Raw genomic sequence first — 27,506 nt, 5'->3', positions numbered from 1 at the left:
TGAATTTTCAAAGCACTTGTTTTTCAATATCATTCAGTTTTTCAGGCCACATAATGACCAGTGTAAACTGTTTGACAGTACCATTCACTGCACCTACTTGGTCACAATGATGGCTAAGAATTAGCTGTTCTGACATTCAAATTAAATTTTGTGTTTATCATTGTGCCATACTGTGTTATGTACGTCTGTTAATTCCTGGGGCATACTCTTTCAGCAAAGTTATCAGGTATTGTGACACAGATATACATTTGATGGATCACAGAACAATCATCAGTGTAGGAAACAAAAAAGAGCATATGTAGCACATAGCATTCACAAATTTTAACACTGACGTACTGTAATGAGGCAGCACAGTGGTGCGGTGGTTAGCACTGTTGCCTCACAGCAAGAAGGTTCCAGGGTTTGGATCCCATTCTGTGTGGATTATGAATGTCTTCCCCATACCTGCATGGGTTTTGTCAAGGTACTCTGGTTTCTTCCCATAGTCCAAAGACATGCAGTTTGGGGTGAGGCTAATTGGTAATTATGTAAATTGCCTGTAGGTGTGAGTTTGATGTCGGTGCTGTGATGGACTGGTGTTCTGTCTAGAGTGTGCCCTGCCTCACCCCCAGTGTCAGCTGGGATTGGCTTTAGCCTCCCCAGGACCCTGGAAGGATAAGCAGTAGAAAATGAATGGATGTATTGTAATGATGATGTATTTAAAATGCATCAATGCTGTATAAATGTGCTCATCAACCCATACAAATCTCATTTATAACTTGACCTATAACCCTGGAAATAAAAAATAAACACAAAATAAAAAACACAGACGATAAACAGCAATGGTCCAAATATGATCTGCCCCTTGCATTCTGGCTGTTTTAAGTGTTTCTGTTTTTTTTTTTTTTTAAACATATTTTCCCAGTATAAATCCACAGGAATATCAACTGCTTTTGAGAAATCTGACTGATCAATTAATTGCCCCCACAGGCCTTGTATACACCACCACTGCCCTTTAACATTTGGGTGTCCTTACATTCCCAACCATTTGTGAATGTCAGGAACTGTCCTCTTCTTTAGTCCTTCAGTCAGGAAAAAACATATTGTTAACAGACCAGGATCCACAGGTTTGTAAGAGAGGAAAGAAAATGTCTTCTTCCATGTGTCTTATTTTTAAGTTCAAAATTAATAAATTCCACAGCTCCGTTAAATCATTTTCATGTTAAACTTGCGGGGCGCATCCACTGTGCTGCTGCTCATGCCAGCGTCTGATTTTCGTGGCACATACTCAATCTCAATGTTGTGCTTCGTGTTACCTTTACCTCTGCTCCAAAGGAAGAGCAGTACCAGGCAAAACAAGACAACACCGAGAAAAGAGATGAAACCCATTGTGGTTGCAATGATCAGTGTCTTTATATCAAACGGGAAAGGGACATTGTCTCTTGTACCATTAGCACCAGTTTCTGTGGGCTGGTTGGAGATGAAGGCAAAAGTCTTGTTGGGCTGGTGTGGCCAATCAGGTGAATAGCTATGAATGTGCAGGTGAGCAAGAGAGGTGTCGTTTCCACCTGCATTGCTAGCTATACACACATATGTGCCATTGTCTTGAATCTGGGCATAGCGCACCTCAAGGGTACCATCTGGCAACACGGAGAGCCTTCCAATCGTCTTGGTGGTGATAAACTTTTTCTGTGGGGATAGCCACATTATCACTGGTGCAGGATCTCCATCTGCCTGGCATGCAAAATGAACAATGGCTCCTTCGTCAACAAATTTCTGCTGGGGTTTGTGATCACTAATCCTAGACTTGCGACACGTGAAATAGTTAGGCTGCAGAACATCCGGGAAGTCTTTGAATTCTTTGCCTTGGACAAACTCGGGAGAGGCACAGGTAGGCTGCTGCCTATTGAAGTTCAGTCTCCAGCGTCGGCGGAAAACCCATAACAGTCGGCAGTCACAGGCTAGGGGGTTATCATACAAAGCAAGAGTTTCCAGGTTGCCAACTGAATGAAAAGCAGACTCCTCTAAAGTGGTAAGAGCATTCCCAGACACATTTAGAATCTTCAGGTAGTTTAGACCACGGAAAGAGTAGGGCTCAATCATTGCCAGTCTGCCTCCTACCAGGTGAAATTCCTGCAGACGCAGAAGATCATGGAGCTTATTCCCTTCAATGGTATGAATGGGGTTATATGAAAGATTAAGAAATCGCAAATAAACTAAGTGCCTCAGGGCTACATAGGGAATTGTGGTCAGGTTGGCATTTGCAATGGTCAGAGAGGTGAGATTTAATCCATATAAGCAATTTGGGGTCATCGTATCCAAATATGGCCAATTGGCTATTTCCAACACCTTCAGCCGATAGAGCCTTTTAAAAGAGTAATCCCGTATGACATTGATATTGAGATGGCGAAGCCTAAGTGTGATCAAACTGTGGAGGTGGGTAAAAGCCTCTGTTGGCACAGAGGACAAGTTGCACTTCTCAAGACTCAGATGTTCAAGACTACTTAGGCCATGAAAAGCTCGGTGGGAGATGAAAACCAGGTCATTATCACCCACCTCTAAAGACCGGAGGTTGTACAAATCCTGGAACATGTAGTCCAGCAGAATGACAATCTTGTTCTCACTTATGTCCAGCTGTGTCAAATTGCTCAGGCCTGTGAAGACACCAAGCTGGATCAGCTTAAGCTTGTTGCTACGCAGCCCCAGTGTCCGCAAACCGTAAAGGTTGTTGAACGCTCCAGGTTCGATAGTGGAGATTGTGTTTTCACTGAGCTCCAGGTGTTCGAGGTTGGGAAAGCCGGCAAATTCATCTGGGTTGATGGTTCTAATGCGGTTCTTGCTGAGGTCCAGAAGTCTTGTTTCTGCAGGAATGCCCTCAGGGACTGACAGGAGCTTTTTGCGGTGACACATCACAGAGCGCTCTTGAACATTGCACTCACAGCGGGATGGACAGCCTGTGGTGGAGCCAGACAGCACAGTGCCCAGCATTAGGATTAGAATGGGCTGCCAGCAAGCTACCAGGTAGCTGTGCCCAGTTGCTTCCCTGGCCGCCATCTTAACGGTTACCTGGGGAGACACAGAGACATGGAACGACATTTAGATAGAAGGTTAAAACAGTTCATTGTCACACTGATTATTTGAGTGGCCACCATGCAGCGAAATTGTGTTAGCTTTGTACTTTTTTAGATAAGAGGGAAATTCATTGTAGATTGCAGGACATTAAAATACATCTGCTCAAACATGAACAACAGGAAAAATGGCATGATTTCATATCACTGAGCTATGGGCTGATATTCAAGTGTCTCTTTTTTCTGCTAAATTCAACAATATCATGCCACATGGTGGAAGTGGAGGACAGCAGTATGAACATGGACTAAACCACTTTCCTTTGGTTGGTGTGTCTTTACCAGCTGGTTATTTTAACAGTCACATACTAAAAGGATACCAGCCTCATATGGTGCAATTGGTAACAAAACAGAGAATATGAATCCTGCTGCAAAATTCATGCCACAGACACAAGATGAATAGAGGTGGGTGGTTACAAGGAATAAGGCATATGCTTGCATATTTGAGAGTGCTGACAGATTTGAATTCTGCATCTATCACTTTTCTGCTAAGCTTCAAAAAGTACTTCCAATGCAAGTAGCTGCTATGAATACACACTATTATATCAGACCTATTTGTGATATAGAAGAGGAAGTACTAGTATTAGTATTCTATCTAAAAAAAAAAAAAAGAAATCAAAGGCCAAATTATTCTAGTAATCTACATACATCTTGCACTGCACCCTCATTGTGTCCGCTGTGGAATGCTGAGCGCCATTTCTACTGTGCACCTTGCAGACGATCAATCAGTCTGTGCTATTGCCCTTGTATGAAGTAAAGGGGCATAGCTTCAAGGTGAATTAACAGCATTTTTTTCAGATGGTAATACAATTCATGCTGTGTCATAGACACATATTTTGGGCACATCTGTGGTTTATTCTGGTACCATGAAGTCTTTTTCATCCCCATACTTTTCTTCCTACTTCCAGCCTGTGTGTGTGTGCGCGTGTGTGTGCGCGTGTGTGTGTGCGTGTGTGTGTGTGTGTGTGTGTGTAAGGGGTGGGGGGTGAAGCTGCAGTAGCAGGAGGACGCAATCAAAGATGGATGGTAGCAAGTGTGATGTATGTGTTGTGGCTGTCACTTGGCTCACACAATCTTTTACAATAAAATATAGGCCATACACCACCACGGAATTGGATACAGAGAGATAAATATACGGTTTAAGAGCAAAAACAAACCATATTTAATTTCAATGCCATCTGTGCATCAACTTCTTTCAGTAAAAATGCAATTAACAATCGATTTGATCATACTAAAATTTCTAGTCACATGCAAACAACATGAACCAACATTATAGTGTATAGGAAAATGCCTTTGATGAATTAATTGAGGAGTAATGATTTATATTTAAATTAAACATTTCATATCTTAAGAGACATTACTTCCAGCATTCAAACACATGGGCTTGGATTGTAATTCACTGTCATATAAATGCACAATAAAAAAACATACACTTTAACAAAACCTTCACATCTAATTCACACTCATATAAGACATGTCTCTAGGGGTCTCCTGTCATGACTGTTGTCACAATACATATAATTTTGCCAGCGGTATACAGTTTCATCTGTTGCTTTAATTTCCCTTGCAAGTTGACTGCTAACTGGTCACATGGTACCTCTTCCTTATTCACTGAAGGACTGTGATTTACCAGATTTCATACAACATATTACATGTGGCAGATTGAGACTGTAGGGAAGGCAAAAAAAAATCTGTGATACTGGAGACAGTTAATTATGGGTTGACATGTTAGTATCATTGTGCTTAGCACTAAACTATTTCCCTTGGGGCCAATAGACAGCTGGACATAAGACTAATCAAATGGGGGGTTTATGGGTTAGATTTACTTCACCCAGTTTCATTTTATTCCCTTTAAGGGCAAAGTTCAGATTGGGGATTTGATGATACCATCTGTAATCAATTGAAACCAAGGGATTTCACAACAGGCACAGATGATGGTGTGCCCTTGATCAGATACTAGCTCCAGAGTCTGCTGTGCTCCATGCATTGCCTTGCCTGCCCCTGCCTTACTTAATCATTCATATTCCTTCACCCACATTGATCAAGTCAGAGTTGAGCTCTGGGAGATTGAGTGGTCAGGGCTTTGTAAGACACCCAAGAAGGCGGAGTGGCCCTATCACAAGCTAATTTCCATTTGCTGTCCTCTGTTGTGTGGCTATCACATATTGGATATCAGTCAATGAGCTGCTATTATGTCCAACTCTATTATCACTGACACCGAAGCCCAATCAGCAAAATGATCAAATCATAATCCCTTGTTGGTAAAGCTCCATGGCTGCAACTTCAGCAGGTTATAGGCCCCAGTCAGGCATTTTAATGAATCCTTGCAATCAGCTTCAGTTCAATTTAAATTCATTTCTGACACACTGAATTCAGTGTCCATAAAGACCAGATACAATAAATTAAAATGAAAAGCAATAAATGTAATAAAATACACAATCTACACACGGTCAATGTCCTCACTAAATAACAGTGTGTTTAATTACTCATCATAATATTTTTAAAATGTCTGATGACAATAAGACAATGTCACTAAAGCCTTTACAGTGATTCCTTTAAAATGTGTTCCCATTTTTTCATGACAGAGCAGCTCTGACATTCACTGCACACGGCTTCAGCAGCATTGTCCATGGAAACGAGCAGACAGGGACGCATCAAGGTGAAGAATACCATCCATAGGTAAATATTTTCATGTTTTTGTTAATGATCTGCTGTTATCATTACCTCACAGGCATGAAGTCTGAATGCACTTCCTCATTCCAATCCACACTATACTGAGCTTCCCATAATTACATTAATTGAGGTGAAATGAGAGGGGGCATGCTTCTAAAGTAAATGAGTGTGGGCGAGGAGAAGTAAGATAGTGGTGCTCAATAAATGGAGACCCACTGGTCCAAGACTAGTAACAACTCAGTAATAACTAATTCAACAACTGGTGAGATTAATGCCTGCTTATGAAAGCATCCACTGGGATCCTGAAGATGTTGACATGTTGAATAGCAAACTCATCAGTGGATGTAATATTATAATCACATGGATAACAAATAAGATATTGAAGCTTTTTGCAAAAAACATCTATACATGGAATAATTAGTCTCACTGTTACATTACTTCTTGTCCAAACTGCTGGCATTAAGTCATGCATTAAGAAATATGTGCCACATGAAGATTTAAGTTAGCTTTCACCTGAATTTTCTCAGAACACATTGGGAGGGGGGTATCACCCAAAGCTTTAGTTTACCTGTCACAATACATTACTCCTGAGCCCTGTTAAATACCACGGTTAAATACCTGTAAGCTTCTGGGAAATCCCTGTGATGATGCTGACGTTATCTGAAGCACAAAGTGTTAAAAGCCTTTAAAGCCCATACCTCTGCAAACTGCTTAGTCACCTGCCAGGCTGATCCTGAATGGACAGGATTTTATTTACTGTACTAGTTGCATGACCTTGATGGTGTCTACTGTAGAAAAAATTGCAGTAATGCCCCTCCCTATAAACAAACATCCACTTTACATAGATTTATCAAAATAGTATGTGGTCAAACGCCCTTTTTGCTATTAATTTTTATTCTACACCATTTTAGCTTTATGTTTCCTCATTTGAAATGTCATCATTTAAATAGTGAATGCATGAAAAAAAACAGTAGCCTGAAAACAAGTGCTGAGATTATAAATAAACATCAGTTAAACCCTCGTCTCAACATGCTTTTTGGTTTTTGTTTTCTACAAAAAGTAACAGCTCTGAGTTATTACACAGAACATTTATATTGACAGCCACACTTTGACTAAATCCATCTTAACCAGGATTGTCTGACCTTTAGCTTCTCACTTTCACACTGCAATAATGCCTGGATGAATTTTGGGAAAAAGGTTATCCTTGTATCATTGAGAAGCTGTGCTGCCTGGTGGGATTGCTGGCTGGAGTTAGGCCTGTGAAATGGCAGGGCTTAAATGTAAGCTGACGCCCGACAGATGGACAGCAAAGCCCTAATCCAGGCGAAGAAGCTGGTCAGTGCAACAAGGTGCAGAATTCCAACAGTGCCCAGCTGTTGTCCTGATGAAACTCTGACTGCTATAAAATCTGTCTGCATGTTCCCTCTTAACTTCACCTCTGAAATGGGTCATTTACTATTCTTGTGCAGGTGCTCTTCTTACTAATACATTAACATGCTACGCAGAGATTTTATGAGAAAAGATCAGAATGACTAGGAAAGCAATACCAGTCAATTTTCTTTATGCACAATTGGAAAATAAATTAAGATGAATTCACTCCAGCAATCTTTAGGGAATTACTGCAGTCTATTATAGGGATGCAACACTTCATTCGGTTTTAGTTCTGCTGGAACAAAAAAATAACCAAAACAAAAAAACCAAATCAAACAAAAAAATTCCATCTATTTTTCAGTTCTTGAGCTATTAAATATGTCAAGCTGCTGACCCATTTCTCTGACATTACTGGTTGGTAAAGCAGTGAATTATTGTTATTGCTCAGTGATTTGTTTTCAGTGCTTGTGTTGTATTTGTTTTAGTATGTTTTTTAATAAAGTAGATAGCATTCCTTTTAATAGACATGTTTGCTGCCCACATGTGTTTTTAAATAAGACAAATACATTCCTAATAACAGCAAAACTACAATTTCCAAATGGATGTCAGTTTGCAAAGAGATCAGTGGTTTAATGATTGTGGTTGTTGAAACTCTGAAAGTTATGCTTCATTAAACCAAAGTTCACTCAAGCTCCTAATTTGAGCTAGTTTTATTTATTTATTTAACAAATGGAGTTTAGTGTTCTGTATTTGAGAGTAAGTGTGTGTCTTTATGTGATGTTCCATCATTATTAAGCTCATTAGCCTCATCTTGCAAGCTCTGTTCAAGGTCTTGCCATTAATTTTTCGTTCTGAAGGAGATCTATTTTCAAAGAAGAAAAGCCTAGAATGTCAGTGAAAGTGGATCCAGGATTTTGGAAGGACTCTGATCAGCACTCATTAGTGAGCACGTACGTTCTTCACAGCATCCAAAAAATAAAGACACTGCCATAAGTTGTATTTACAAGAGTGACACAAAATCAGGTATCATTGCCTAATCAGTCAGATTAGACTGATATTAATCTAACAATACAATACTAATTTACAGTAGCTTTAATGACTCTGGAGGAGCAGAAGAAAACTTGGAAAGAGAACCCAGTTATAGCGAATTAGTTGTTTGTTTATTTTTGTCTATCTTTCTTGGGTGCTTGTTGCTATTTTAGCACATTATTATGATATCATATTTGCTACTTATTACTAAACACAAAGAACAGTACATAACGAATGTACCAACTTTAAAAAACAAACTGCTGATGCGCCTACAGGTATATTATATAGTCTGAAGGAATATAAGGAGAAGGTTATAAGACTTAGTCCAGCCACACCTGAACTATGTACCAAGAGGGTTAAAATCTGATGTATTTATTATAGCAGCTGGGGTACATCTGGGATGTTTGGGAGCAGAATGTAACTAAGCAGAACAGTTAGACTGTGAAAGCTCGAGCTCCCCTAGAGAGAACTGCTGGAATGGCAGTTTCTTTTTTTCCCCTAAGGCTGAGAGAAAATGATTTACAGGTGGGAGGGCTGCTTCTGACTCTCACACACATACACATACAGATAATGTTATAGAATTTCTGTTTGTCTGTATATTGGTTTGTCCTATAATGCTGTTCCACCCTACTCTGAGGCCTGATCTTTTGGGTTGGGGACAACTTGCTGACAGAGTCTTCAAGATGTGAAGGGATTATGTTATGGGGCCACATGGTTACACATGGATTGCTCTCCAAACACTACAGGAGATGCCAACCTTCACTGCTTCAAAGCACCACTCGCTGCAAAACTGAAAACACCGCAGCCATGGCAATAAATGTGCTGTAGAACAGCACCTTGTGCAGGTCACAGGGATTTAAATTTTATGCAGGATGCTGATAATAGATGAATATTTTACAATGTGGAATAAACTTGGCATGTTCTAGTTTGGAAGATTGAAAGGCCAGCAAGAATAAAACCCCAGGAGGTTCTTTGAGAGAGTCTGTTTCCTGCAATGGGTCAAATATGCTTTTCTTTAAGTTAGTAGTTCTTCCATCCATCCATTATATATAACAGCTCATTCCTAATTAGGGTCATGGGGTCACACTCACTCCTATGGGCAATTTAGAGTCACCAATCAACCTGACATCCATGGTTTTGGACTGTGGAAGGAAACCAGAGTACCCGGAGAAAACCAATGCAAGCACCAGAACTACAACCTTTTTTAACATCTGTTGCTGCAGTGACTATATGATTAATCAATTAATAAATCCAAACTGCACAACAATTACACTCAACAATTAAACAAAGAAAATGATTTAATCAAACAGCATTTCAGAGTAGCTTAAACTAGATTGTAATTGAAGTATTAGCTGTTCTGTTTCTCTCTAGTTCTCTAAATGTGTTGCGACATTTAACAGACTAAGCGATCAACGTTGGTTACGTATCGTAACCCAAGATTCTGTGAATTGGGCGCAGCCCTCTGGGCTATCGCTATGGGTCATATCCCCTCTTCGTGAAGAGAAATTCATTTACGCCCACCTACGGTGGGCACCCCTCGCCCGGACCGAATGCCCGCACGTCGGCAGCTCCCCATATGTAAGGCGGTTTTTCGGGCGAGCTCTTCCCTAAGAAAACGAACCGGTCTTTTCTTCAGCCAACTCAGGGGACCAGTGGGGCCCACAGCCCAGAGGGCTGCGCCCAATTCACAGAATCTTGGGTTACGATACGTAACCAACGTTTTGTCTCATTGGTGCGCTTTGTGAGCAGGTGACTAAACACTGATCTGTGGCCGAACCCCTCATGGTATGAGGAAATAGTCACAGCATATGTTTTATATTAGACACGTGATTCGATGGAAAGCCCAGGGGAACCCCCTACGTCAGAGCGCGGGGTTTTTTCCAGTAAAACAGATCCGGGCCCACTGACGGGGGGAAGGATAGTATGCGTCGCTGGTAACGTACTGGGTCAAGCCTCAGTCAGATAAACCAGCGCTGAAACAGCCTCGTATAGGCCGAGCGGCACCAGATGAGCCGCTGCCATCATCCCCAGAAGGCGCATCACCAATCGAGCCCTGACGCCAAGAAAGGGAAAACCATGGGAGCGGAGAGCAGAGGGACGAGCCCTATCCTCGGTCTGCCAGCACTCTTCGGCGGCAAGAAAGAAAAAGTCCGCTGTCTGGTGGAGTGCCTTAAGGGGCAGCTGCTTGCAGAACGCGCAGTTCGGCCTTGGAGTGAGGGCTCTGCTAGCGTGTTCCGCTCCCATGCAGCCCACACAGCGGGGGGTGCAGATTGTCCCCGAAGATGTAGCCGGTACCACACTCGCCGTAGATTCTGGTGACGCCGCAGTCTGCCGAAGTCATGACGATTGAAGATCTTGTTGTCAGTGCTTAGGCTTAAGAAAAGAAAGGGAACCACCGTCTTATATATGGGAGCTGCGGACGTGTGGACACTCGGTTTGGGCGACGGGTGAATTTCTCTTCAGTGCGCTTGCACGAAGAGGGGATATGACCCATAGCAGTAGCCCAGAGGGCTGCACACCAATGAGACAGAACTAAAAGACACAATAGTAAATAGATTAGTCAATCATGAAAATAATTTGCAGACCTACGTGCATTTTCCTTATGGATCATTACTACATATTAACAATGTTTGATAATTAACTGACTATTATACTGCAGTGTTTTTCATGCTCTTACTGTATGGCTGGGCTTGAACATACATAATTTGTGCACATATTTAACACTTGTTTGTTTGATCTTGTTTGATATTTTCAAATCAAATTAATTTGCTCAACATAGTAAACTAGTAAACTTGAGCTCATTAAATGAAATTTCCAATTAGTTGTTCATGGCATTGTAGTTCTGCTTTACATCTTTAGTACCAAAATAGTCCCTGCAGTAGTTTTAAATCTATTAAAACTTAGTCCTAAATTCTTCATTCTTCAAAATTGCTTTGATAATACTAACAAAAAGATGCAATCAGTAGAAAAAGCCCACATTTAGATAACAATTTAGATAACTTGCACTTTAGTTCCACATTTGTCTTTTGTGAACTAAAATTTTCTTTTATCTTTTCATTCAAAATTAAGAAACCTTTTCCTTTCTTACCATTATCATTATAATGAATTTTCAGGGCATTGTGCACAAAAGCAAAAGTGCTTTGGCAAATCAGCAGGTTCCCCCACTGCCTGTTTGTTGAGCAGCTATGAAAACATTTACTTATGTAATCATCTAATCATTTCTTCACCTTCACCTACATGAGGCAGCTTCTCTGCACAATTTGAAATCCAATTTTCATCAAAAAGCATCTGCAAGAAATTAAACCAAAACTATATTTTAAAATGACATTTAGTTATCCACCTGAATCTTTCACTTGTGTGACTATTTGTTGTTTTGCTTACAATAAATGTTTTATAATATATTTTGGACTGGCAGGAATAAATCAACACCAGTGTGAGCTTCAAGCATGGCCCTAACGCCAGTTGCTACACTGAAGCTGCTCAGTGGCTAGAAGGTCAGACTGTGGTTTTACTGGGCAGCAACTGTGATTCCTGTAAAAGAACATTATATCTTGCTGAAACTGACCTGAATAGATAAACATTAAAATCTATACCGCATGTAGTGTATTGCAGCAAAGACAATTTAAGGAATTTCAGTTTAGCACACAAGGCTAAACAACATATGAACAATTGAAAAAAAAAAAAAAACAAAGTCCAACTTACTCACATATCCCACCAGTGCATCCAAACTTATTTAAATAATCCACATTTTTGCTCGTAATTAATCATTCATGAGTGATGAGTTAATATTATGCAGCTAAATCAAGCCCTTACCTCTTCTATTGCACATAAGCCTTTTTGAGACATAGTGTCAGATTTAATTTAAGAATAACAGTACTTATGCAAATCAAAGCAGTCCTCAAGTAGTGCTATGGGGTAGAAATCATTTTTTGCAAGGTGAAAATGTTAAAACTGTAAAGTTCTGCATAAGAACCCTACTGAACATCTCTCCAAATTAATTCAAGGGTGGAAGCAGGATAAAGGAATGTGTTGTGGAGGGGGGGGCGTATTGGGGTATGAACATATTACTCTACTTAGTTAATTTGTGAGTGAATACATTTTTCTCATATGTGTGTGGGGTGGTGGGTGTTTATATTTGAGTGAGCTCATGTGCTTGTTTGTGAAACAACCGCTATACAGGATGTAGCTTTAATAGCTGTGAATACACCACGGGCTACACTGGTTCGTCAATTAAGAGAGTCAACATGGAAGCCTTCCTTCATTTCATAATGAATAATTTAGGCTATATGTTTATCTGCTAGGAGCTGTGATGGGCAGTGCGCTCAAGGCCATACTGACTTTAATTGTGACTGGCATCTACAGGCTTTTCTCCCAGCCTGGCAAAGAAAATGTCCCCTATGCTTCGCTGGCCCTGCAGCTGATAGTGAAACCTTTGCAGGGAAATGAGCTGTAATTAGTTGATAGAGAGGTGACCCCGATTCAGAAAATGCCACACTAATACACTGGGATCAGACACTGGAGGATACTGCTACAAGGCATGCTGTAGCAGAAAACAGAGTAGACTGCAGACAAAACATTGGCCAAAGAGGGTGCTCTAACAGTGCAGTTGTTTTCAGCCTGAACCACTGTGTGTCAAGAATTACATACTGGAAAGATTTACCAGTACCAAGAAATGCTTGTTTGTTGAAAAGGATAAATAAAGATAGTGTCACCTGATGCATAGTTTGCTGATCCCAGCCCACTGTACATTGGATGGAGGACAGAAAAGACAGAATGCAAAACTGCAAAAAAACAAAGGTTAATATATTCTATGATGCCAGTTGTAACACTAGGTAACACTAATACTTTGCATTCGACCCCAACTGTTAAACTGGCTGGGTCAATATAACAGTTAATAATAGCTGGTTGTAGATGCAGTGTATCAGTGTATAGTTAAGCAAAAGAAGGAAAGAACAGTGCTTACAACTTTATGTTTCAACTGTAAAATGTCCCACTCACTACATATCTTTGCCGTAATATTACTCCAACTTACAAGTTGTTGTTAAAACAACACTGAGGTATCTTTATGTATGTGAGAATAAGTACCAGCTTAAATTAGCCTGGTGGGACAACAGAAGCTGCATTTGAGCCTCAGACAAACTTCGCAGTGAGTTTTTGCACAGAATGAAAAATTTGTAGTTTGTCCCTCTTTGTTTCAGCGTAGTGGAAACAATTAGGGTCAATGTGAGCAAATAAATACAGTATAGACTAAAACTGATTAGGACTAAGACCTATTCTCACATACGTGAAGATACTTCAATATTGTTTTAACACCGACTTGCCACCAAAAATCCTGAACTATTCCTTTAACCTCTAAATCATAGCTATTTTAAGCATATCCCAGACATGTTAGTGTTGTCATAAATATGGGCTTAACAAATTTCAGTGCCGTAATGGTAAACTCCATTATATTTGTGGTAAATGTGTTAGTGTTACGTGGTTCATCCACCAGACGACACTGACAATTGACAATTTAAGTTGCTCCTCTAAGCATAAATCTTTCTCAGTTTTGAAAACATATATTGGACAAAATCAATATGCCCTGCTGTCTCTGGGGATATCTCTTCTGCATCTAATTTTCTTTTTTTCTTTTCTTTAAATAGTTCGACTGACAGTAACCATCATAATGAAACTAACTAGCAATGTCAAGATTTTTTATTTTACTTTATGATTGAGAAAATTAATGTTTAACTTTACTTCACATCAAAGAATGTCTAAGAATGATTTGCAACACCCATTCCTATTCAAGTGAGAATTTAGCATTGAAGAGATTACAGCAACAATCATGCTATCTGTCTCCCAAGGCCTTCTTCCTGTTTGTTTGTACCATTTCACATTCTACATTTTCATGTTTTCACCACATATCAAAAAATTAAATAAGAAAAAAGAAAAGAAAATAACCAACCCCTATTTCATTGCCTTAACCATTTTCTCATTTTTGAAATGGCATAGTTCTTTCAAATGCTTGTTTTTGTAGGACATCTATGAAGGTGACCCTAGTTCAGAGACAGCTAGGACAGTATTTCATGGATATAAAATAAGAGCCAGTGTAACCACACATGCTGCAAGGTGACAAAGTACAAGATTCAGTACACAATTTAATCTTGAAACAATACATTAAAAAAAAACATTTGCTTTCTTCCCCACATTTCTTGATTCATGACTCAAATGTACAGTCTTGTTTAAAAGTGCCTGGGCAACACCACTTCAGTGTACTCATTTAGGATTTATCTCCTCCTATGGCACGGGCTCAGACAAAAACAGTGTCTCATAAGTGCTTTATCAAAAACCAGAGGTGCATTATAAGAGCTGCACTTGAGCGAACCAAAGCTCTGACGCAGATTGAGTTTCTGCACCATTATAAAATGGGAGGTGTTTCTTCTTCACAGAAAATCTCAGAAAAGTCAAAAGGAAAATTTAACCTCTCAGACAATTTGTGACAGGTCTCGAGTGTCACTGAGGTCTTCCTGTTCACCCTCTGTTCAGACGGTGAGGGTTTTCTAAGTGTTGACCCAGGCTTTCATCTGTTGACTTTCAAATATGACTAAAACCAGGACAAGACATTTGAAATTCATACATTAACCTTCTTGCGCTGGAAAATAATAACTCACAATACCTACTACAACTAAAACGAATGGCCTGATTATATATGCAAACAAAATGGTGCCTGTTGAGTCATCCAAACTGACTGTAAATGAATTGTCCAAAGGCCATGGGCTGCCAGCTACTGATTCAAATGGGTTTCTGCTGATAAAACAGATTGGACAACATACGGCTGTGAAAATAATTTATAGTGTTTAGGTAAAATAGGATTTGCTACACACTGTAGTTAATTGCACATAAGGCCCAATTTAATCAAAAAGCATAAACAATGCTGGGCAATTTGAAGGTGCAGGAGTGAGATGTTTGCCCAAAGTGAATGGATTCTTCCAAAACCTATACGACAGCTCATCAATAAACCATTTGATTCTGACATCCAACATCCAATGTTCATATTTTTCTTCTTTTCTAAGTGTCATTTCACCAAAGCAAAGTTAACATGTAAATGCTTTATTCCTTCCCCAGTCTGTATAGAGTAAAGCAGACCTGAATGGCCCCACCATGGCTCCAGTGCAGAGATAGGGGAGCTTAATCCATGTCCTCTGAGAGATCGCCAGAAAGATGAAGCCTTAATTAGGCAGATAAAGCTTCACAAAATGACGCTATTGATACAGACTGGGAAATTAGGACTAAGCAGAGTAAAAAAAGAACCCCTGTATATAAGCTGGCTGAGATGGGAGACAGCAAAGTAACTGCAATAGAGGAAAAAAGGGGGCAGTTCACTCTCACTCTCAACTCCAGAAGGGAAGCATTGTCTCATCTCTCTGAGCAATCCACCTGCTCCAAATTCTCTCATAAGAAGCTTAGAGAAAAATGCTGACCTTCATATAATCAAAGATTATGTGGAAGAAAACAACAACAGTTTTTAGAGTACTTAAGCAATAGCACTCATGGGAGGTTTGAGCAATTAAAGGCAAAATTACTTGTCTAAGCTGTCCTTGTACCCTCCCATTCCCCATGTTTGGTTCCCTGTAGTAAGAGACGAGGTCAAAAAGATAGTGAAAAGAAGAGAATCACATCTCACTAGCTCTGCTAATCCTGGGGGTACTAGATGGAACAGAATCTCACTTTTAGAAAGACAATCTAGGTATTTCACATGCTACACGTGGATCAATGACAAGGTCACCCTGTGTAGTCATACCAGATGGCTTTAGGGTTGGCAAAGATGCTGCAAATCCCTTGTCAACACTTGTGCGCCGTTAAAAAAGATATAGGAAAATGCATTTAGAACTTTCAGCTTTGAAAACTAAAACATTTAAAATGGCACATTTGATGAGGTCATTTAGTACATGTGGATTCATATCTCACACATTGAAAAACCTAATTAGATTCTGAATGCAACTCATATCAAAGTATATTCAATCTTATTCTGCAGAGCTAAAAAATGAGATCAGTTCTGTCCCTCATGTCTTAAATTAATGACAATGACTGGCTTTTTCCTTTGTTTCCTCATAAGGAAGGAGTCTTTGTTGAAGCATGCTTACAGGCAGATGATATGCTTTTGGACACATATTAGAGAATTTCATCTTTGTAGTCCTGTCATGTTAGCCCTGTTGTGATGTGACTTGTATGACATTTACAGAGGAGACATACCCTGGCAGTGCTGAAAGACTGTTAACTCTGCTGAAAATTCTGTCTGGATTGCTCTCAGACTAAAAAAAAAAAGTATATTTGTGCAGTCTGCACGATTAAACACATTCTTAATTATTTATCTGGTTGGTGTAAGAATAAAATGCAAAAATGGTTTAAAAAAACATTTAAAGATAAAAATTACCACTGCATTTCACTCAGACCTATTTAGGACATTATAACCATGACGTGTTATTTACAGTACAATATTCAACAGTGATGGCAAAATTCACATCAAGAAAATGGTTGGAAACCAGTATTTGCCTTAGCCCTAGCATCTGAGGGTGATGGGCCAGTAAATGAAGAAGACACTACATATTTTCTGTATCACCATTTTAGTCCTTGCCAACATGGCAGTAGCAAGAGCAAGGAAATGAAAAGAGCTGCATTATTTATTTATTATTTATTTACATATATGCCACAGGTTCAGGACCAGTGTGAGGAGGTATTATATTATGGAGGGAGCTTACTCCTGAGGCTTCTTTTAAGAGAGTAAGCCAAGCATCACCAATTTACTGAGCCCATGATTTCGCATCATACGCAAGAATTAAATCAAAGTGAGACTATATGTGTATCTATATATACACACATGTATAATACAGTATATATTTGAGATATATATATACTTGATTGACAGATTTTTTTATAGTAATAACTTTGCCCAGTCCCTTGCTAAATCAATAGTTATGATATAAATTGCCTGGACCATCCTCTTGCTGAGTGCTCTGCAAACCTGATCTCTCTCCCCTCACAATTCCCACAGGTTTCCAACTACTTTGCACTTCTGTGGCAGGACGTCACTCACCAGTGTCCAACAAGGTCAAATGCCATTTCATTTTCTCGCCTTTGATCGCTGCCTGCCTCTTTCATCAGTCTCACCCTCCCCATCCACCCGCATGCTACCACCACCACCATTTCACCAGTTAAACTTCACTCAGTCATCCCCCTCACTCATCCCTCCTCTGGGGGGCTAGCAATGGCTGAAGTCAAAATATGTCTATCCAGAGTTGGTAATAAGCAACTGAACTTATCAAATTCAGAAAGTCAGAGCTGTGCTTTGCTTAGATTAAAAAAATTACAAGGAAACCAAAATGTACATTTATGTGCGGCATACATCGATTTCCTATTTGTAACTTGTCTTTTCTCATCTTGTTAATGTCCCTGTATTCTATCCCATCACAACCACAGCACTCCGGCATACTATTAGATGTAACACAAACATTTGAGCCCTAGTGGCCCAAGCGTTAAAATGCTGTTAATCCCAAAGCCCCTGGTTTGAGTCTGGCCAGGAATCATTGTTACATATCATTCTTCATATTCCCTCACCTCTGTCTTTTATCTAATATTACGAAAAATGTCCCTGCAAAATACTTTCAAAAATGGTGTAACTGCTGTATGCTATAACTCAAAGAGTGCCATTTAGCTACAGTATATTATGCCTCCCAGCTTAACACCTCCCAAGTAAAGAATGCTGAAATAAAATGGGCACAGGATTGCAGGTTATTGGTGAGCATAAACATGTCAAATTATCCTGGCTGCAAAGCAGCATGTTAACAAAAGAAATAATTAATAATACACAAAAAAACAAACCAGTCAACACATTTTGACTTGGCCCATAAAGTTGTGTACTTCATCAAACAACTACATTATTAAAAAATTATGCCCATATTCAGTCATGGCGGATGCAAGGCAGTGCTGAAATGGCTAATTGTTTAGTTGAATCATTACAATTCAGCAAAATATGTAGTATCTTTACACTATACACCATATAAATATATATATAGATAGATAGATAGATAGATAGATAGATAGATAGATAGATGTATAAATAGACTGGCTATGGCTTCACAAATCTAGAAAGTTGCTTGTTTTCATGTTATAAATTGAACACTTCGGATTTTTGGCTGCTGGTCAGACTAAATAAACAATTCTGACACATTATTTTGGCTCTGGAATTGTGATGGGGATTTGTCATTATTTTTGGAACAAATTATGCTTGAAAAAAAAATAGATGCAATAATTAAAATAACTATAAATGGGAGAATTAGACAGGAATGCCCTTGACAAAATGTTAACAGCTCCTGTCTGGTTTGTCACATATAAAAATAGACAGGAGATGATATTTGCACGCTAGAATATGCCAGATAAATGGCACTTCCCAGCTCTTATAATCAGGTATTTCCAAGAGGTAGACTTATCCCTGAATATAAACAGAATGTGACACTGAAATTCAAAAGCAGATTATGCTGATTATAATATGATTATCATTGTGGATGCAAATACATTCAGTTAAACAGCATAAGTTCTAGCAGTTCTACAGGATGTGAGCTAGCTCTGTTTGAGGTCTAACTCTGGTGAGATTATTGCTGCTTCTCCATGTCTAGCAACACTAACATCTCAACATGCCACCTGCCCCAGTCGATAACCTGAAATCTGACCCCTTGTTTCCACCCTGCACTTTTGCTCTCCTCCATTGACAGTATTAGCAGTGCTTTGTTACAATGTTCTATCATTACTTTCTCTTTCTCTGTCTGTGTTGAGTGCAAGTGGAAAGCCAGAGTGAGGGAGGGAGAAAGACAGACAGAGAGAGAGAGGGAAGTTAACTAGAGAAAGTGAGCTTTTAGAGAACTAAAACTTCTGGCCCTTTATAGCTCAAAGCAATGCTCCTGTTGTCTTGACTCACATGATGAATGGGAGCAGACAGTCAATGGATAAAAAGCAGCTACAGTATACTGATTTGATGAAAGGAGGGTATAACAGGCTTGAAGCACATTAAAATGTGAACTATCAGAGGGTGCTTTAATGGTGGCATCATAAAGGGTAGGCTCTCTGTACTATGGCAGGATTTGAACAGTGGTGACAATGTTCTTAATGAATTCTAATGGGATTAGTGGCTGTTAATGGCACTTTTTGAGTGTGCAAAATAGCAACAGCAACAAAAAAGTTCTGAGACTTTTTTTAAATGAATTAGCTCAATCTAAAGGAGAGTAACAACCTGTTGGTCTGCATGTCAGTCAACAGTTCAGAACCAGAATCAGTTTTATTGCCCGGGACAGCAAAGAACACTTTACAGTACTAGGAATTTGTCTTGGTGTCTGGTGCAAGCATATATACAGATGTGGAGTATGTACACAGTTTTATAATAATAATCATCAATCAATCAATATGCATAGGTGTCAACACATACCTATGCAGCAAAGGGGTTTATGGGTACGCATATGTCATTGATGGTTACAGTCAGGATGACCCTCAACACATTCCTCTTCACTGATTGACACTGTACATCCAACTTCCTATTGGGCAGTAGAAGGCAGGTTCAAACAACACATTTGCATTAATGTTGCAGAGGTATAAATACAGCAATGCGACGGCCGCTCATACATGCAGTAATGCTGAAGTATAAAAATGGCTTTGCTCAACTCTGAGGTACATCTCAGAAAGAGATATGTTTAAAACTACTGCAACTTTGACTTTTGAAATCTGAGGAGGCCTGTAGCAAGCTCTGTGTAAATGACAACTTAATTTCTAAGTAGACCTAGGACTTCAGTCAGCATACTAGACAGAGGAGAGAGAGTTGAGAGTACTAGTACTGTACCTCAACATTGAACTCTGAAACTCAACGGGGTATTTTAACAGCTATTACATCATGGAGGTGGGGCACAAACACAAATCTTGTTCCCACTTATGGAAAATATCATACGCTTCATTCAAGTATGTCTGTGTAAGTGGAGCTGCTGTTGTCCTACTACTGTGTTTCCAGTCGCTATTGAATAGCTCTGTCTGAATAGATGCTTTCAGAATAGAAGCAACGTATTGTAATTTTGCCAAACAATACCAACCATCACCACTGCAAAACAATTTATTCAGACTAGTTATAAATGCATGTGCAAATGTCAAATGGGACAATAATATTCACTGTGTACGGATGGAAACGGAAGGCAGTGTAAATAACAATGGATATGGGTTTCACAGCTAAAAATCATTATATTTGGTCCTTCAGTATTCATGTGATTTTACACTTGCTGTATAATCATCACTGTATATACCCTAATATAAATTACAGTTATCAATATGCATATTGCATATACCTATCAGTGGTATAGAAAAGAATCTGAAAGGCACTTTAGCTTATCTCCGGAACTTCTAACGAGTTGTTACTTGAATACACAGTCTGAGCCCATCAACTGTATTGTACTTTAAAGACTACACGCACCTTCACAAAGTGACATCTGCCATTGACACAATCATCTACAAGATGGGTGTCTATGTTTAAGTCTGCCTGGCAACAAGGGTGCCAACATAAGCACTAATAGGTCCCTATGCAGAGAATACAAATGTCCTGTCCAGGGGGTTGGAGAGGAACCTTAGTAAGCACAATCCCACCTCCACAACCTTTGACCCATAACCTTGTCTACCGTCAACACCTTTTATAATGATCCTCCTCCAAGGGACTCCAACTAGTTTTTGAGTTTATAAGGCTGACACAGATGATCAGCTTTCATCTGTTTAATGTAAATGGCTTGGAATATAATATTATTGAAAACTGAAGGTAAGCGAATCATCTAAATGCTGCCAATGTTCAAGCATTACTAAAATAAAATAAAGAGGGTTAAGACGTGGAGATAAAGAACACTAACACTAACCAAGAATCCATTTTAGTTGGCTGTTGCCATTTGAAAACATGGGAATCCAGCCTTTCTTTGTGGACATCTCAAGTTTTGGCACAGGCAAAAAAGGTGAAATTGCTCTTTCAAGACACCTTTGCAAAAATTCCCTAAAGACATTCACACTGTGAAGCAGATGAAAATTAGCTGCACTTTTCAAACATGAATGTTTTAAAGGTGAACAGACCCTACAGGCTAATGTCAGGCATGCTTCAGACATGTCTCTAAATAGGCTCTACTGTGCAATGAAAATTCACATAGAGCATTAATTCAAATGGTTATAATAATAATTTGTACTTTCATATATTTCTTGTTCTTCTCTTTGTATTGATACTTTTGATAAGAATAAGGCCCAGAAGACCAATCATACAGCTATTTAAAATAAAGCCGAAGTAGGGTATGGATATGTTCTATAGCCCTGCCATTACATTACATGGCCTTAACCAGAAGGGACCAGTGTATATTTGTATAAGATAAATGTGACATTTAATAGTTTCTGACCAGTATCACAGATGATATAATACAAGGTTACCAATTTTGTAAAAATTCTGGATTAGTGTATACAATAATTATGTTAATGTGTTCAACATCACAGGATTAAGGGCAAAGCAATCACAATTCTACAAATCTGATTTCAGAAATGATACAGTGAAAGACTATCACTCTGATAAAGGTAAAGTGGAGGGCAACACATGGGTTGCATGCCCAAATGTGTATTTAACAGATATTCAACAGAGCTTTGTTAAAGCAGCGTAATATGTTAGAAACTGAGAGCATGGGCTTTTTGATTTTGGTCACCAGGAGGCCTATAAATGATTAAGCTGTGCTCCTGTGAGAGCAATAAATGAATAACACATCTAGCACATGTGTTTTGTTCCACTAAGGACAAAGTCTCACATTTTTTGGGCACAATGCAACACATCTGTGCTGTGACATGTCACATGCATGACAAACAGCTGCTACAGTATATGATCACATGGTGGTTTTCGGTTTGGGCATATGCTCAAAGGAACTGCACTGCTTGATTTGGGAAAGAAAGATGAAAAAATACTAATGACTTTTAGACAGCACTTGCAGCTGCTTTTCCTGGATATCTAGTTCAAACGACATCCACCAAGGACAACAGTGACTTCTGAACATGAGCCTCCCTCCTCCTCCCATCAAACAGATACTATGATCCTCCTGCAGGCCTTTTATAAACATGCCATCCAGCCTCGGGCATCGATGTATCAAGGCAGTGGCGAATCAGTTGAAATGGCAGCCTGGTCTTATAAAAACAACATAATTGCCATCCCGGGTGAGAACTCAGCACTGTGTCATCGCAGCATTATGTAGGCATTGTGGCCTCACAACTGGGAGCTAATAAACACCTTGTCAGTGCAGTAGGTGTTAGCTTTACACCCAGGATGAGTGTCTCCAAGAGACATGTTAACACGTCATAAACTAGCTTTATCCCGCTCACTAACACTATTGGTCATTTAGTTGTTATGAGAAGGCAAGCCTGTGATCAGTGATTGTGCATTAGCATCATGGACCACGCCATCACCACCCACTCTGTCGCGACTGCTCCTCTGCTCTGGTCTGCTGACAAATCTATAGTGAGGCTGAATTCTTTCATGAATGCTTTAGCTGCTCCACATGCACTTCTTCTGGTCTTATTAGTTTGCTATTCCATGAGCTATTCCTATGTATTATTAAATTACAAACATGCCAAGAAGTACCCATACTTAACCAAAATGATGGTTTATGACATCTGATACTGTACTACAAAAGACAAATATGTAAAGATTTAGCTTATTGCAAACCCTGATATATATTGTAATTCAATATGGTCTAACGACAGCAACATTAGTAGGAGAGGGGGCAGGGGGAGGAGGAGAGGTTGGATGTGGGTGGGCCGGGACTTTGCTATGTCTAGGGCAAAGAGCTGAATCCTATTGAAGACTCAGAGATAGCCAAGGTCGGCAGATGCACATCTGTTTAATGAAGGCAGCCAGGGAGTGTGGACAAAGCGGATCACATACTACTTCAGCAGCCTCTTAGCTGTTGCGAGGCATCCACGGTTGAGTCAGGAGCATTCCAACCATCAAAAAGATCATCAGTAAAACCTGTCAAAACAGAATTTTAAGCCTGTAAGTGAAATTAAACACACCTACAAAGATGCAGTGACACAGTGAGGGAATAAATAGGCTACATGTAGTGTGATAAGGTATAAGGTCACCCGAATGTCACAGCAGAGTGCCACAAACACACTTCACAGACCAAGAGCAGGATAAGAACAAAAGGTATTTTTGATAAGGAGCAGAGACTCCAGGATGGGCTGTAATGCAACCATGAAGCCCTCTGTGCCACACCCTCACTCCTGTATCTGTGGGATATCTCAAAGTCTATCAGCTATGTGTCATTAGATTGTGCACCCAGATAAAGCCGGAGATGCTGGGCTGCGGCTGCTGCTGCTCAAGCTACGGGAGGCTGCTCCTGTTCTATCTGGCTGTCCGCTCCCTCCGGCTATTTATATCCAATAGAGCTACAGCACTTTATGAATGTCCGCAGGCACTGCATCACACAGGCGTCTGATACTCTGCTGCAACCGTTTTGGTGTGTCATTATAAAAAGAAGTGCTAGAAAATATAGAGCAAAAACAAATTAAGGGGCCACTATTAATTTTTTTAATTTTTTTTTTCTCTGCAAATGCTTCCTTGAATAACAAACAACAGACTGTGTGTGGCACCATCAGCACACAAGTTTCATCCTGTGCAAGCTAACCTATATACAGATGCCCTGACTGTTGTCTGGATGAAAACGAACATCTCCAAATCATTTCTGGGGATCAATAAAATGCACGAGTCGATTGCAGCAGAAGCCTTGAAGCTTTGCCTTTATCCGCTGCCCATTTAACAGATAGTCATCTCTGCAGATAAATAAACACGGCGATGGGGACGATCACGACTACCTATTACCTATTAGCTCACACTTGGACACGGTGAGAAATGTTATCTCAGCAGAGCCTGGATGTGGTCAAATAAAGGGTAGATTGAGATAACATTTTGCAATTCACCTCCCTCCACACACACACACACACACACACACGCACACACACATTCGCGGGACAATTAAATTTGATTAATGGTTTAAGCCTTCGTCCGCCCAGACACGCTCACACACGCACACACAGAAAAATGGTCAGTGAAAGAAGATTATTGAGCCGAAATGTGCACCGATAAGAAATCTATCAATTCAATTTGAATCTGCGAGGATTAGGTGCATTTCTACCTGCAGAGGACGCGCCTAACCACACAAGTCCCCGTTTGTTTTCTCTGTCCTAACTGATTCTGCCCTAATAATCGCAGGCTCTGCGGGAATATTTTAGCTGCTCTGTCACTGGAACGAGCACCGAGGAGTTTCAGGAAAGGCTGTATTCTCCTATATTTGAGAGATATTTCCCAAAGTATTCCTGTGAGACCAGGGTTTAGCAGCATTATGGGTATCCACTGCTCTGTAGCCTAATCTTAGTCTCTTCCCACATAAAACTGCATCGACATGAGCAGGAACAGTGAGAAAAGCAGAAAATGTATGTGCGTAAAAGAGAACTCCTCTTTTGTTTCCGTACTGAGATTGAGATACTCACCTGCTGTAGCCTTCACTGCTTCCAAGCATCCTTTCGCATTTCTCCCCTACGGCAACTCCCAGTCACCAGCACTCAAACTGAGACGCACTATCTCAAGTCCATCGCCTTGAAAGACAGGTTTCAAAAATGAGGGTGGAAGAACAGCCAGACGTTTCTGTCAGACTTCCCGTCAGTTTCACCACTATGGCAAAACCGCGGTTCAACGACGAGGGCTGTAGTTAAAATAGGCAACACCACACGAACACACACACAGCGCGATCCCCTCTCGGTCCTGGGACTCCTAGCGCACCCGAACTCGTCCGAGGATGAATGTAGAGAATCGAGAAGGAATGCAAATGGCAGGCTGAGAGAGAACAACTCCCACGCAGCCTTCTCGGTGCAAGCGCGCAGCTCCTTAATGCAGTGTCTCCACAGCCCCACACTCACGGCTCTGTGTGACTGGCTGTCGTCAATAGCACAGGCAATCCGCTTGCTGGAGGGAGGGACGGAGATGATCGGCGGAACGCACTCTGCCCGGTGTCCTACTCCGGTGTGTGTGTGTGTGTGTGTGTGTGTGTGTGTGTGGTGAAACTATGGGATCTGCTGGGTTTGGTCAACGTATGCATGCGGTCTGTTCATTAATTTAGACTGCGCGTTTTGTTAATCAGCCTTATCTAGATTTGTCTCCGTATATCTCATCGTTCACTTAGCGCGTACACAAACATTCACGCGCACGCAGGCGCACGGACGCACGCACGGAGAACCCGTTTAAAAACGACAAGGACCGCTGAGGGTGACTGTAAGAAAATATTCTCGGAAGGTGCAAATGTTACACGGACAAGCTGATGTCAAATAAAAGAAAGAAAATCAGATTCAAGTCTGAGCCTGGAGTGGAGACAGACTTAGGGAGGGGAGTAGCAGTTCCTCTTCTGAGGGCCTGATGGCACTGTGGGTTTCGGTTTACTGCAGACAAACAAAGTCACACAACAAAGTCTTAGAGGAGGTGGGCCATGGGCTATGTTGTCTAATACATATCTGATCCTTTGTCTCCTGTGATTTTAAGGGGGGTCTCTGGCAGAGATTGCGGATTTTAAGAACAGGAAGAATAAATATTTTATAGGAGCTCTTGTCCAAGCTGTTCTCATTTCAGTCTCTTTAATGCATTGCCAAAGTGAGAGAGGATCAGATGCATATGACAGTGCTGTTAAAATGTTACTGTATCTTCTCAGACGTTCTGGGATCGATTTATGTTCAGTTATGTCAGTTTTTAATGAATTTAGCTCGACTCTAGCAGCTGAATGATGAGGGACTCATTTGTAATCTCTGCCCACCTCGGACATTGATTAGCTAAGGTTTGTAGGACGACAGCAAATCAGATGAATTCCATATCGATCAGTGACAACATGTGATACAAATACTATCATTTAAAAAAAAATCACATGGAACTGAAAAGGAAATACAAAATGATTCTCTTTCACCATAACTATGATCTATTAGAAGCACGTGATCTGTTGATTTTCAGATGTTTCACAATGCTGGATCAAAAGTATGGTCCTGAAATCAATCACTCTTCCCACGTCATTCTAATCAAGAAAATCAGAGTGTGCAGAGGTTTCTAAACAGATAATATAAATATTTCATTTCTGACAAGTTTACAAATGCACTCTGTCACTGTGCAGGCATAAATATTGATATGTAATAATCAATGCTGAAACCTTAAATTGACTCAAGTGCTTTGGGTCTCTTGGAGTTAGTTGCCTCTGTTTACTGTAAATACTGTAATGTATTAGTAACTGAGACAGGCCTGTATCAAATTCCTCTTTGTAGATTATGTGTAAAAAGTGTTTTGCCTTTTGAAAGCTTTTTAACAGCCTCATATGCACATTTAACATGAGCTGAAAATTACAGCGGTTAGAGGGTAACAGAAGTCTGGTATTAGCACCCACATTACATTTCATTTAATCATGTAGCATAGAGAAAAAGCCACTGAAATATTTGTTTGGTATTGTTAAAGCTTGCATCCTCAAGCTTCTCTGCACAGACCCACAGAACAACTTAAACCACTGAGGCATCACAGCTACATGTGAATGTCATCAGCATCAGTTCACGCATGGCCAAGGCACCCTTGCTATGACAGGGTATTTTCTCTGTATCTCAGAGCTGGTACTTACTGCAGGCTTTTTCTCTCCCGATCAGTAAACTAGTACTGACCAGACCGATCTCTGTTAAAGAGGTAACTTAACTGCTAGTTTAGACTTCAAGTCTGTTAACATTATACTTCCCAAGTGATATGCAATAAATGAAGAAACATTTTAAATAAGGTTAGGATTTAAGCATATGTGAGGGAGTTAGTCCCTAATCCTTAAAGTGTAACAGAAAAACAACATCCATTGTCCACCTATTAGCAGTACTGGCCAAATGTGTCTAGAGTAATGCTAGGTGCATAAAAAAACAAAGATAATAAGATTAAAAAAGAGAAAATTAGCTTTGGCAGGATGCACTCCATGGGAGGGAGTGGAGAGGCTAAGTTCATGGTCTGTATCACTCCCCACCCTGTCTCCATCCTCTCACCCTGCTAAGAGCTGCACACAACAACAGAGGTAACAATGGATACCTACTGACGCCACGGGCTTTGAAAGCATCCCATCAATAATTAATTTGGTCTGCTGTGTTTCTCAACATTGGCACGCATGCTTGTCCTTAATCTTTTTCTAAATTGTGTGCAAGAGGTGTCTGTCACATGGACACTCCCGAGTCTAAAAGAAAAATGATTCTGTGATGAGACAATAA

The 27,506-nt window shown here is 40.2% G+C and overlaps 1 protein-coding gene across 2 annotated transcripts; it reads right to left on the bottom strand.

Moving 5' to 3' along the window:
- Window positions 1-856: 856 nt before the first annotated feature.
- On the bottom strand, window positions 857-25,180 carry lingo1a (leucine rich repeat and Ig domain containing 1a). 2 transcript variants are annotated; one of them, XM_026312171.1, is made up of 3 exons: window positions 24,738-25,180; window positions 23,134-23,217; window positions 857-3,045 (listed from the first exon to the last, which is right to left on the bottom strand). In XM_026312171.1, the coding sequence occupies exon 3, from the start codon at window positions 3,031-3,033 to the stop codon at window positions 1,186-1,188; it is 1,848 nt and encodes a 615-aa protein (XP_026167956.1). In that variant the 5' UTR covers window positions 3,034-3,045; window positions 23,134-23,217; window positions 24,738-25,180; the 3' UTR covers window positions 857-1,185. The 2 variants fall into 2 exon arrangements, with proteins under 2 accessions (XP_026167956.1, XP_026167957.1); XM_026312172.1 differs by lacking the exon at window positions 23,134-23,217.
- Between the last annotated feature and the right edge of the window lie 2,326 nt (window positions 25,181-27,506).

Source organism: Mastacembelus armatus, chromosome 6, assembly GCF_900324485.2.
Source record: "Mastacembelus armatus chromosome 6, fMasArm1.2, whole genome shotgun sequence".
NCBI lineage: Eukaryota > Metazoa > Chordata > Actinopteri > Synbranchiformes > Mastacembelidae > Mastacembelus > Mastacembelus armatus.
Note: the sequence above shows the minus strand (reverse complement) of the source record. Positions and strands in the feature narration are given on the sequence as shown.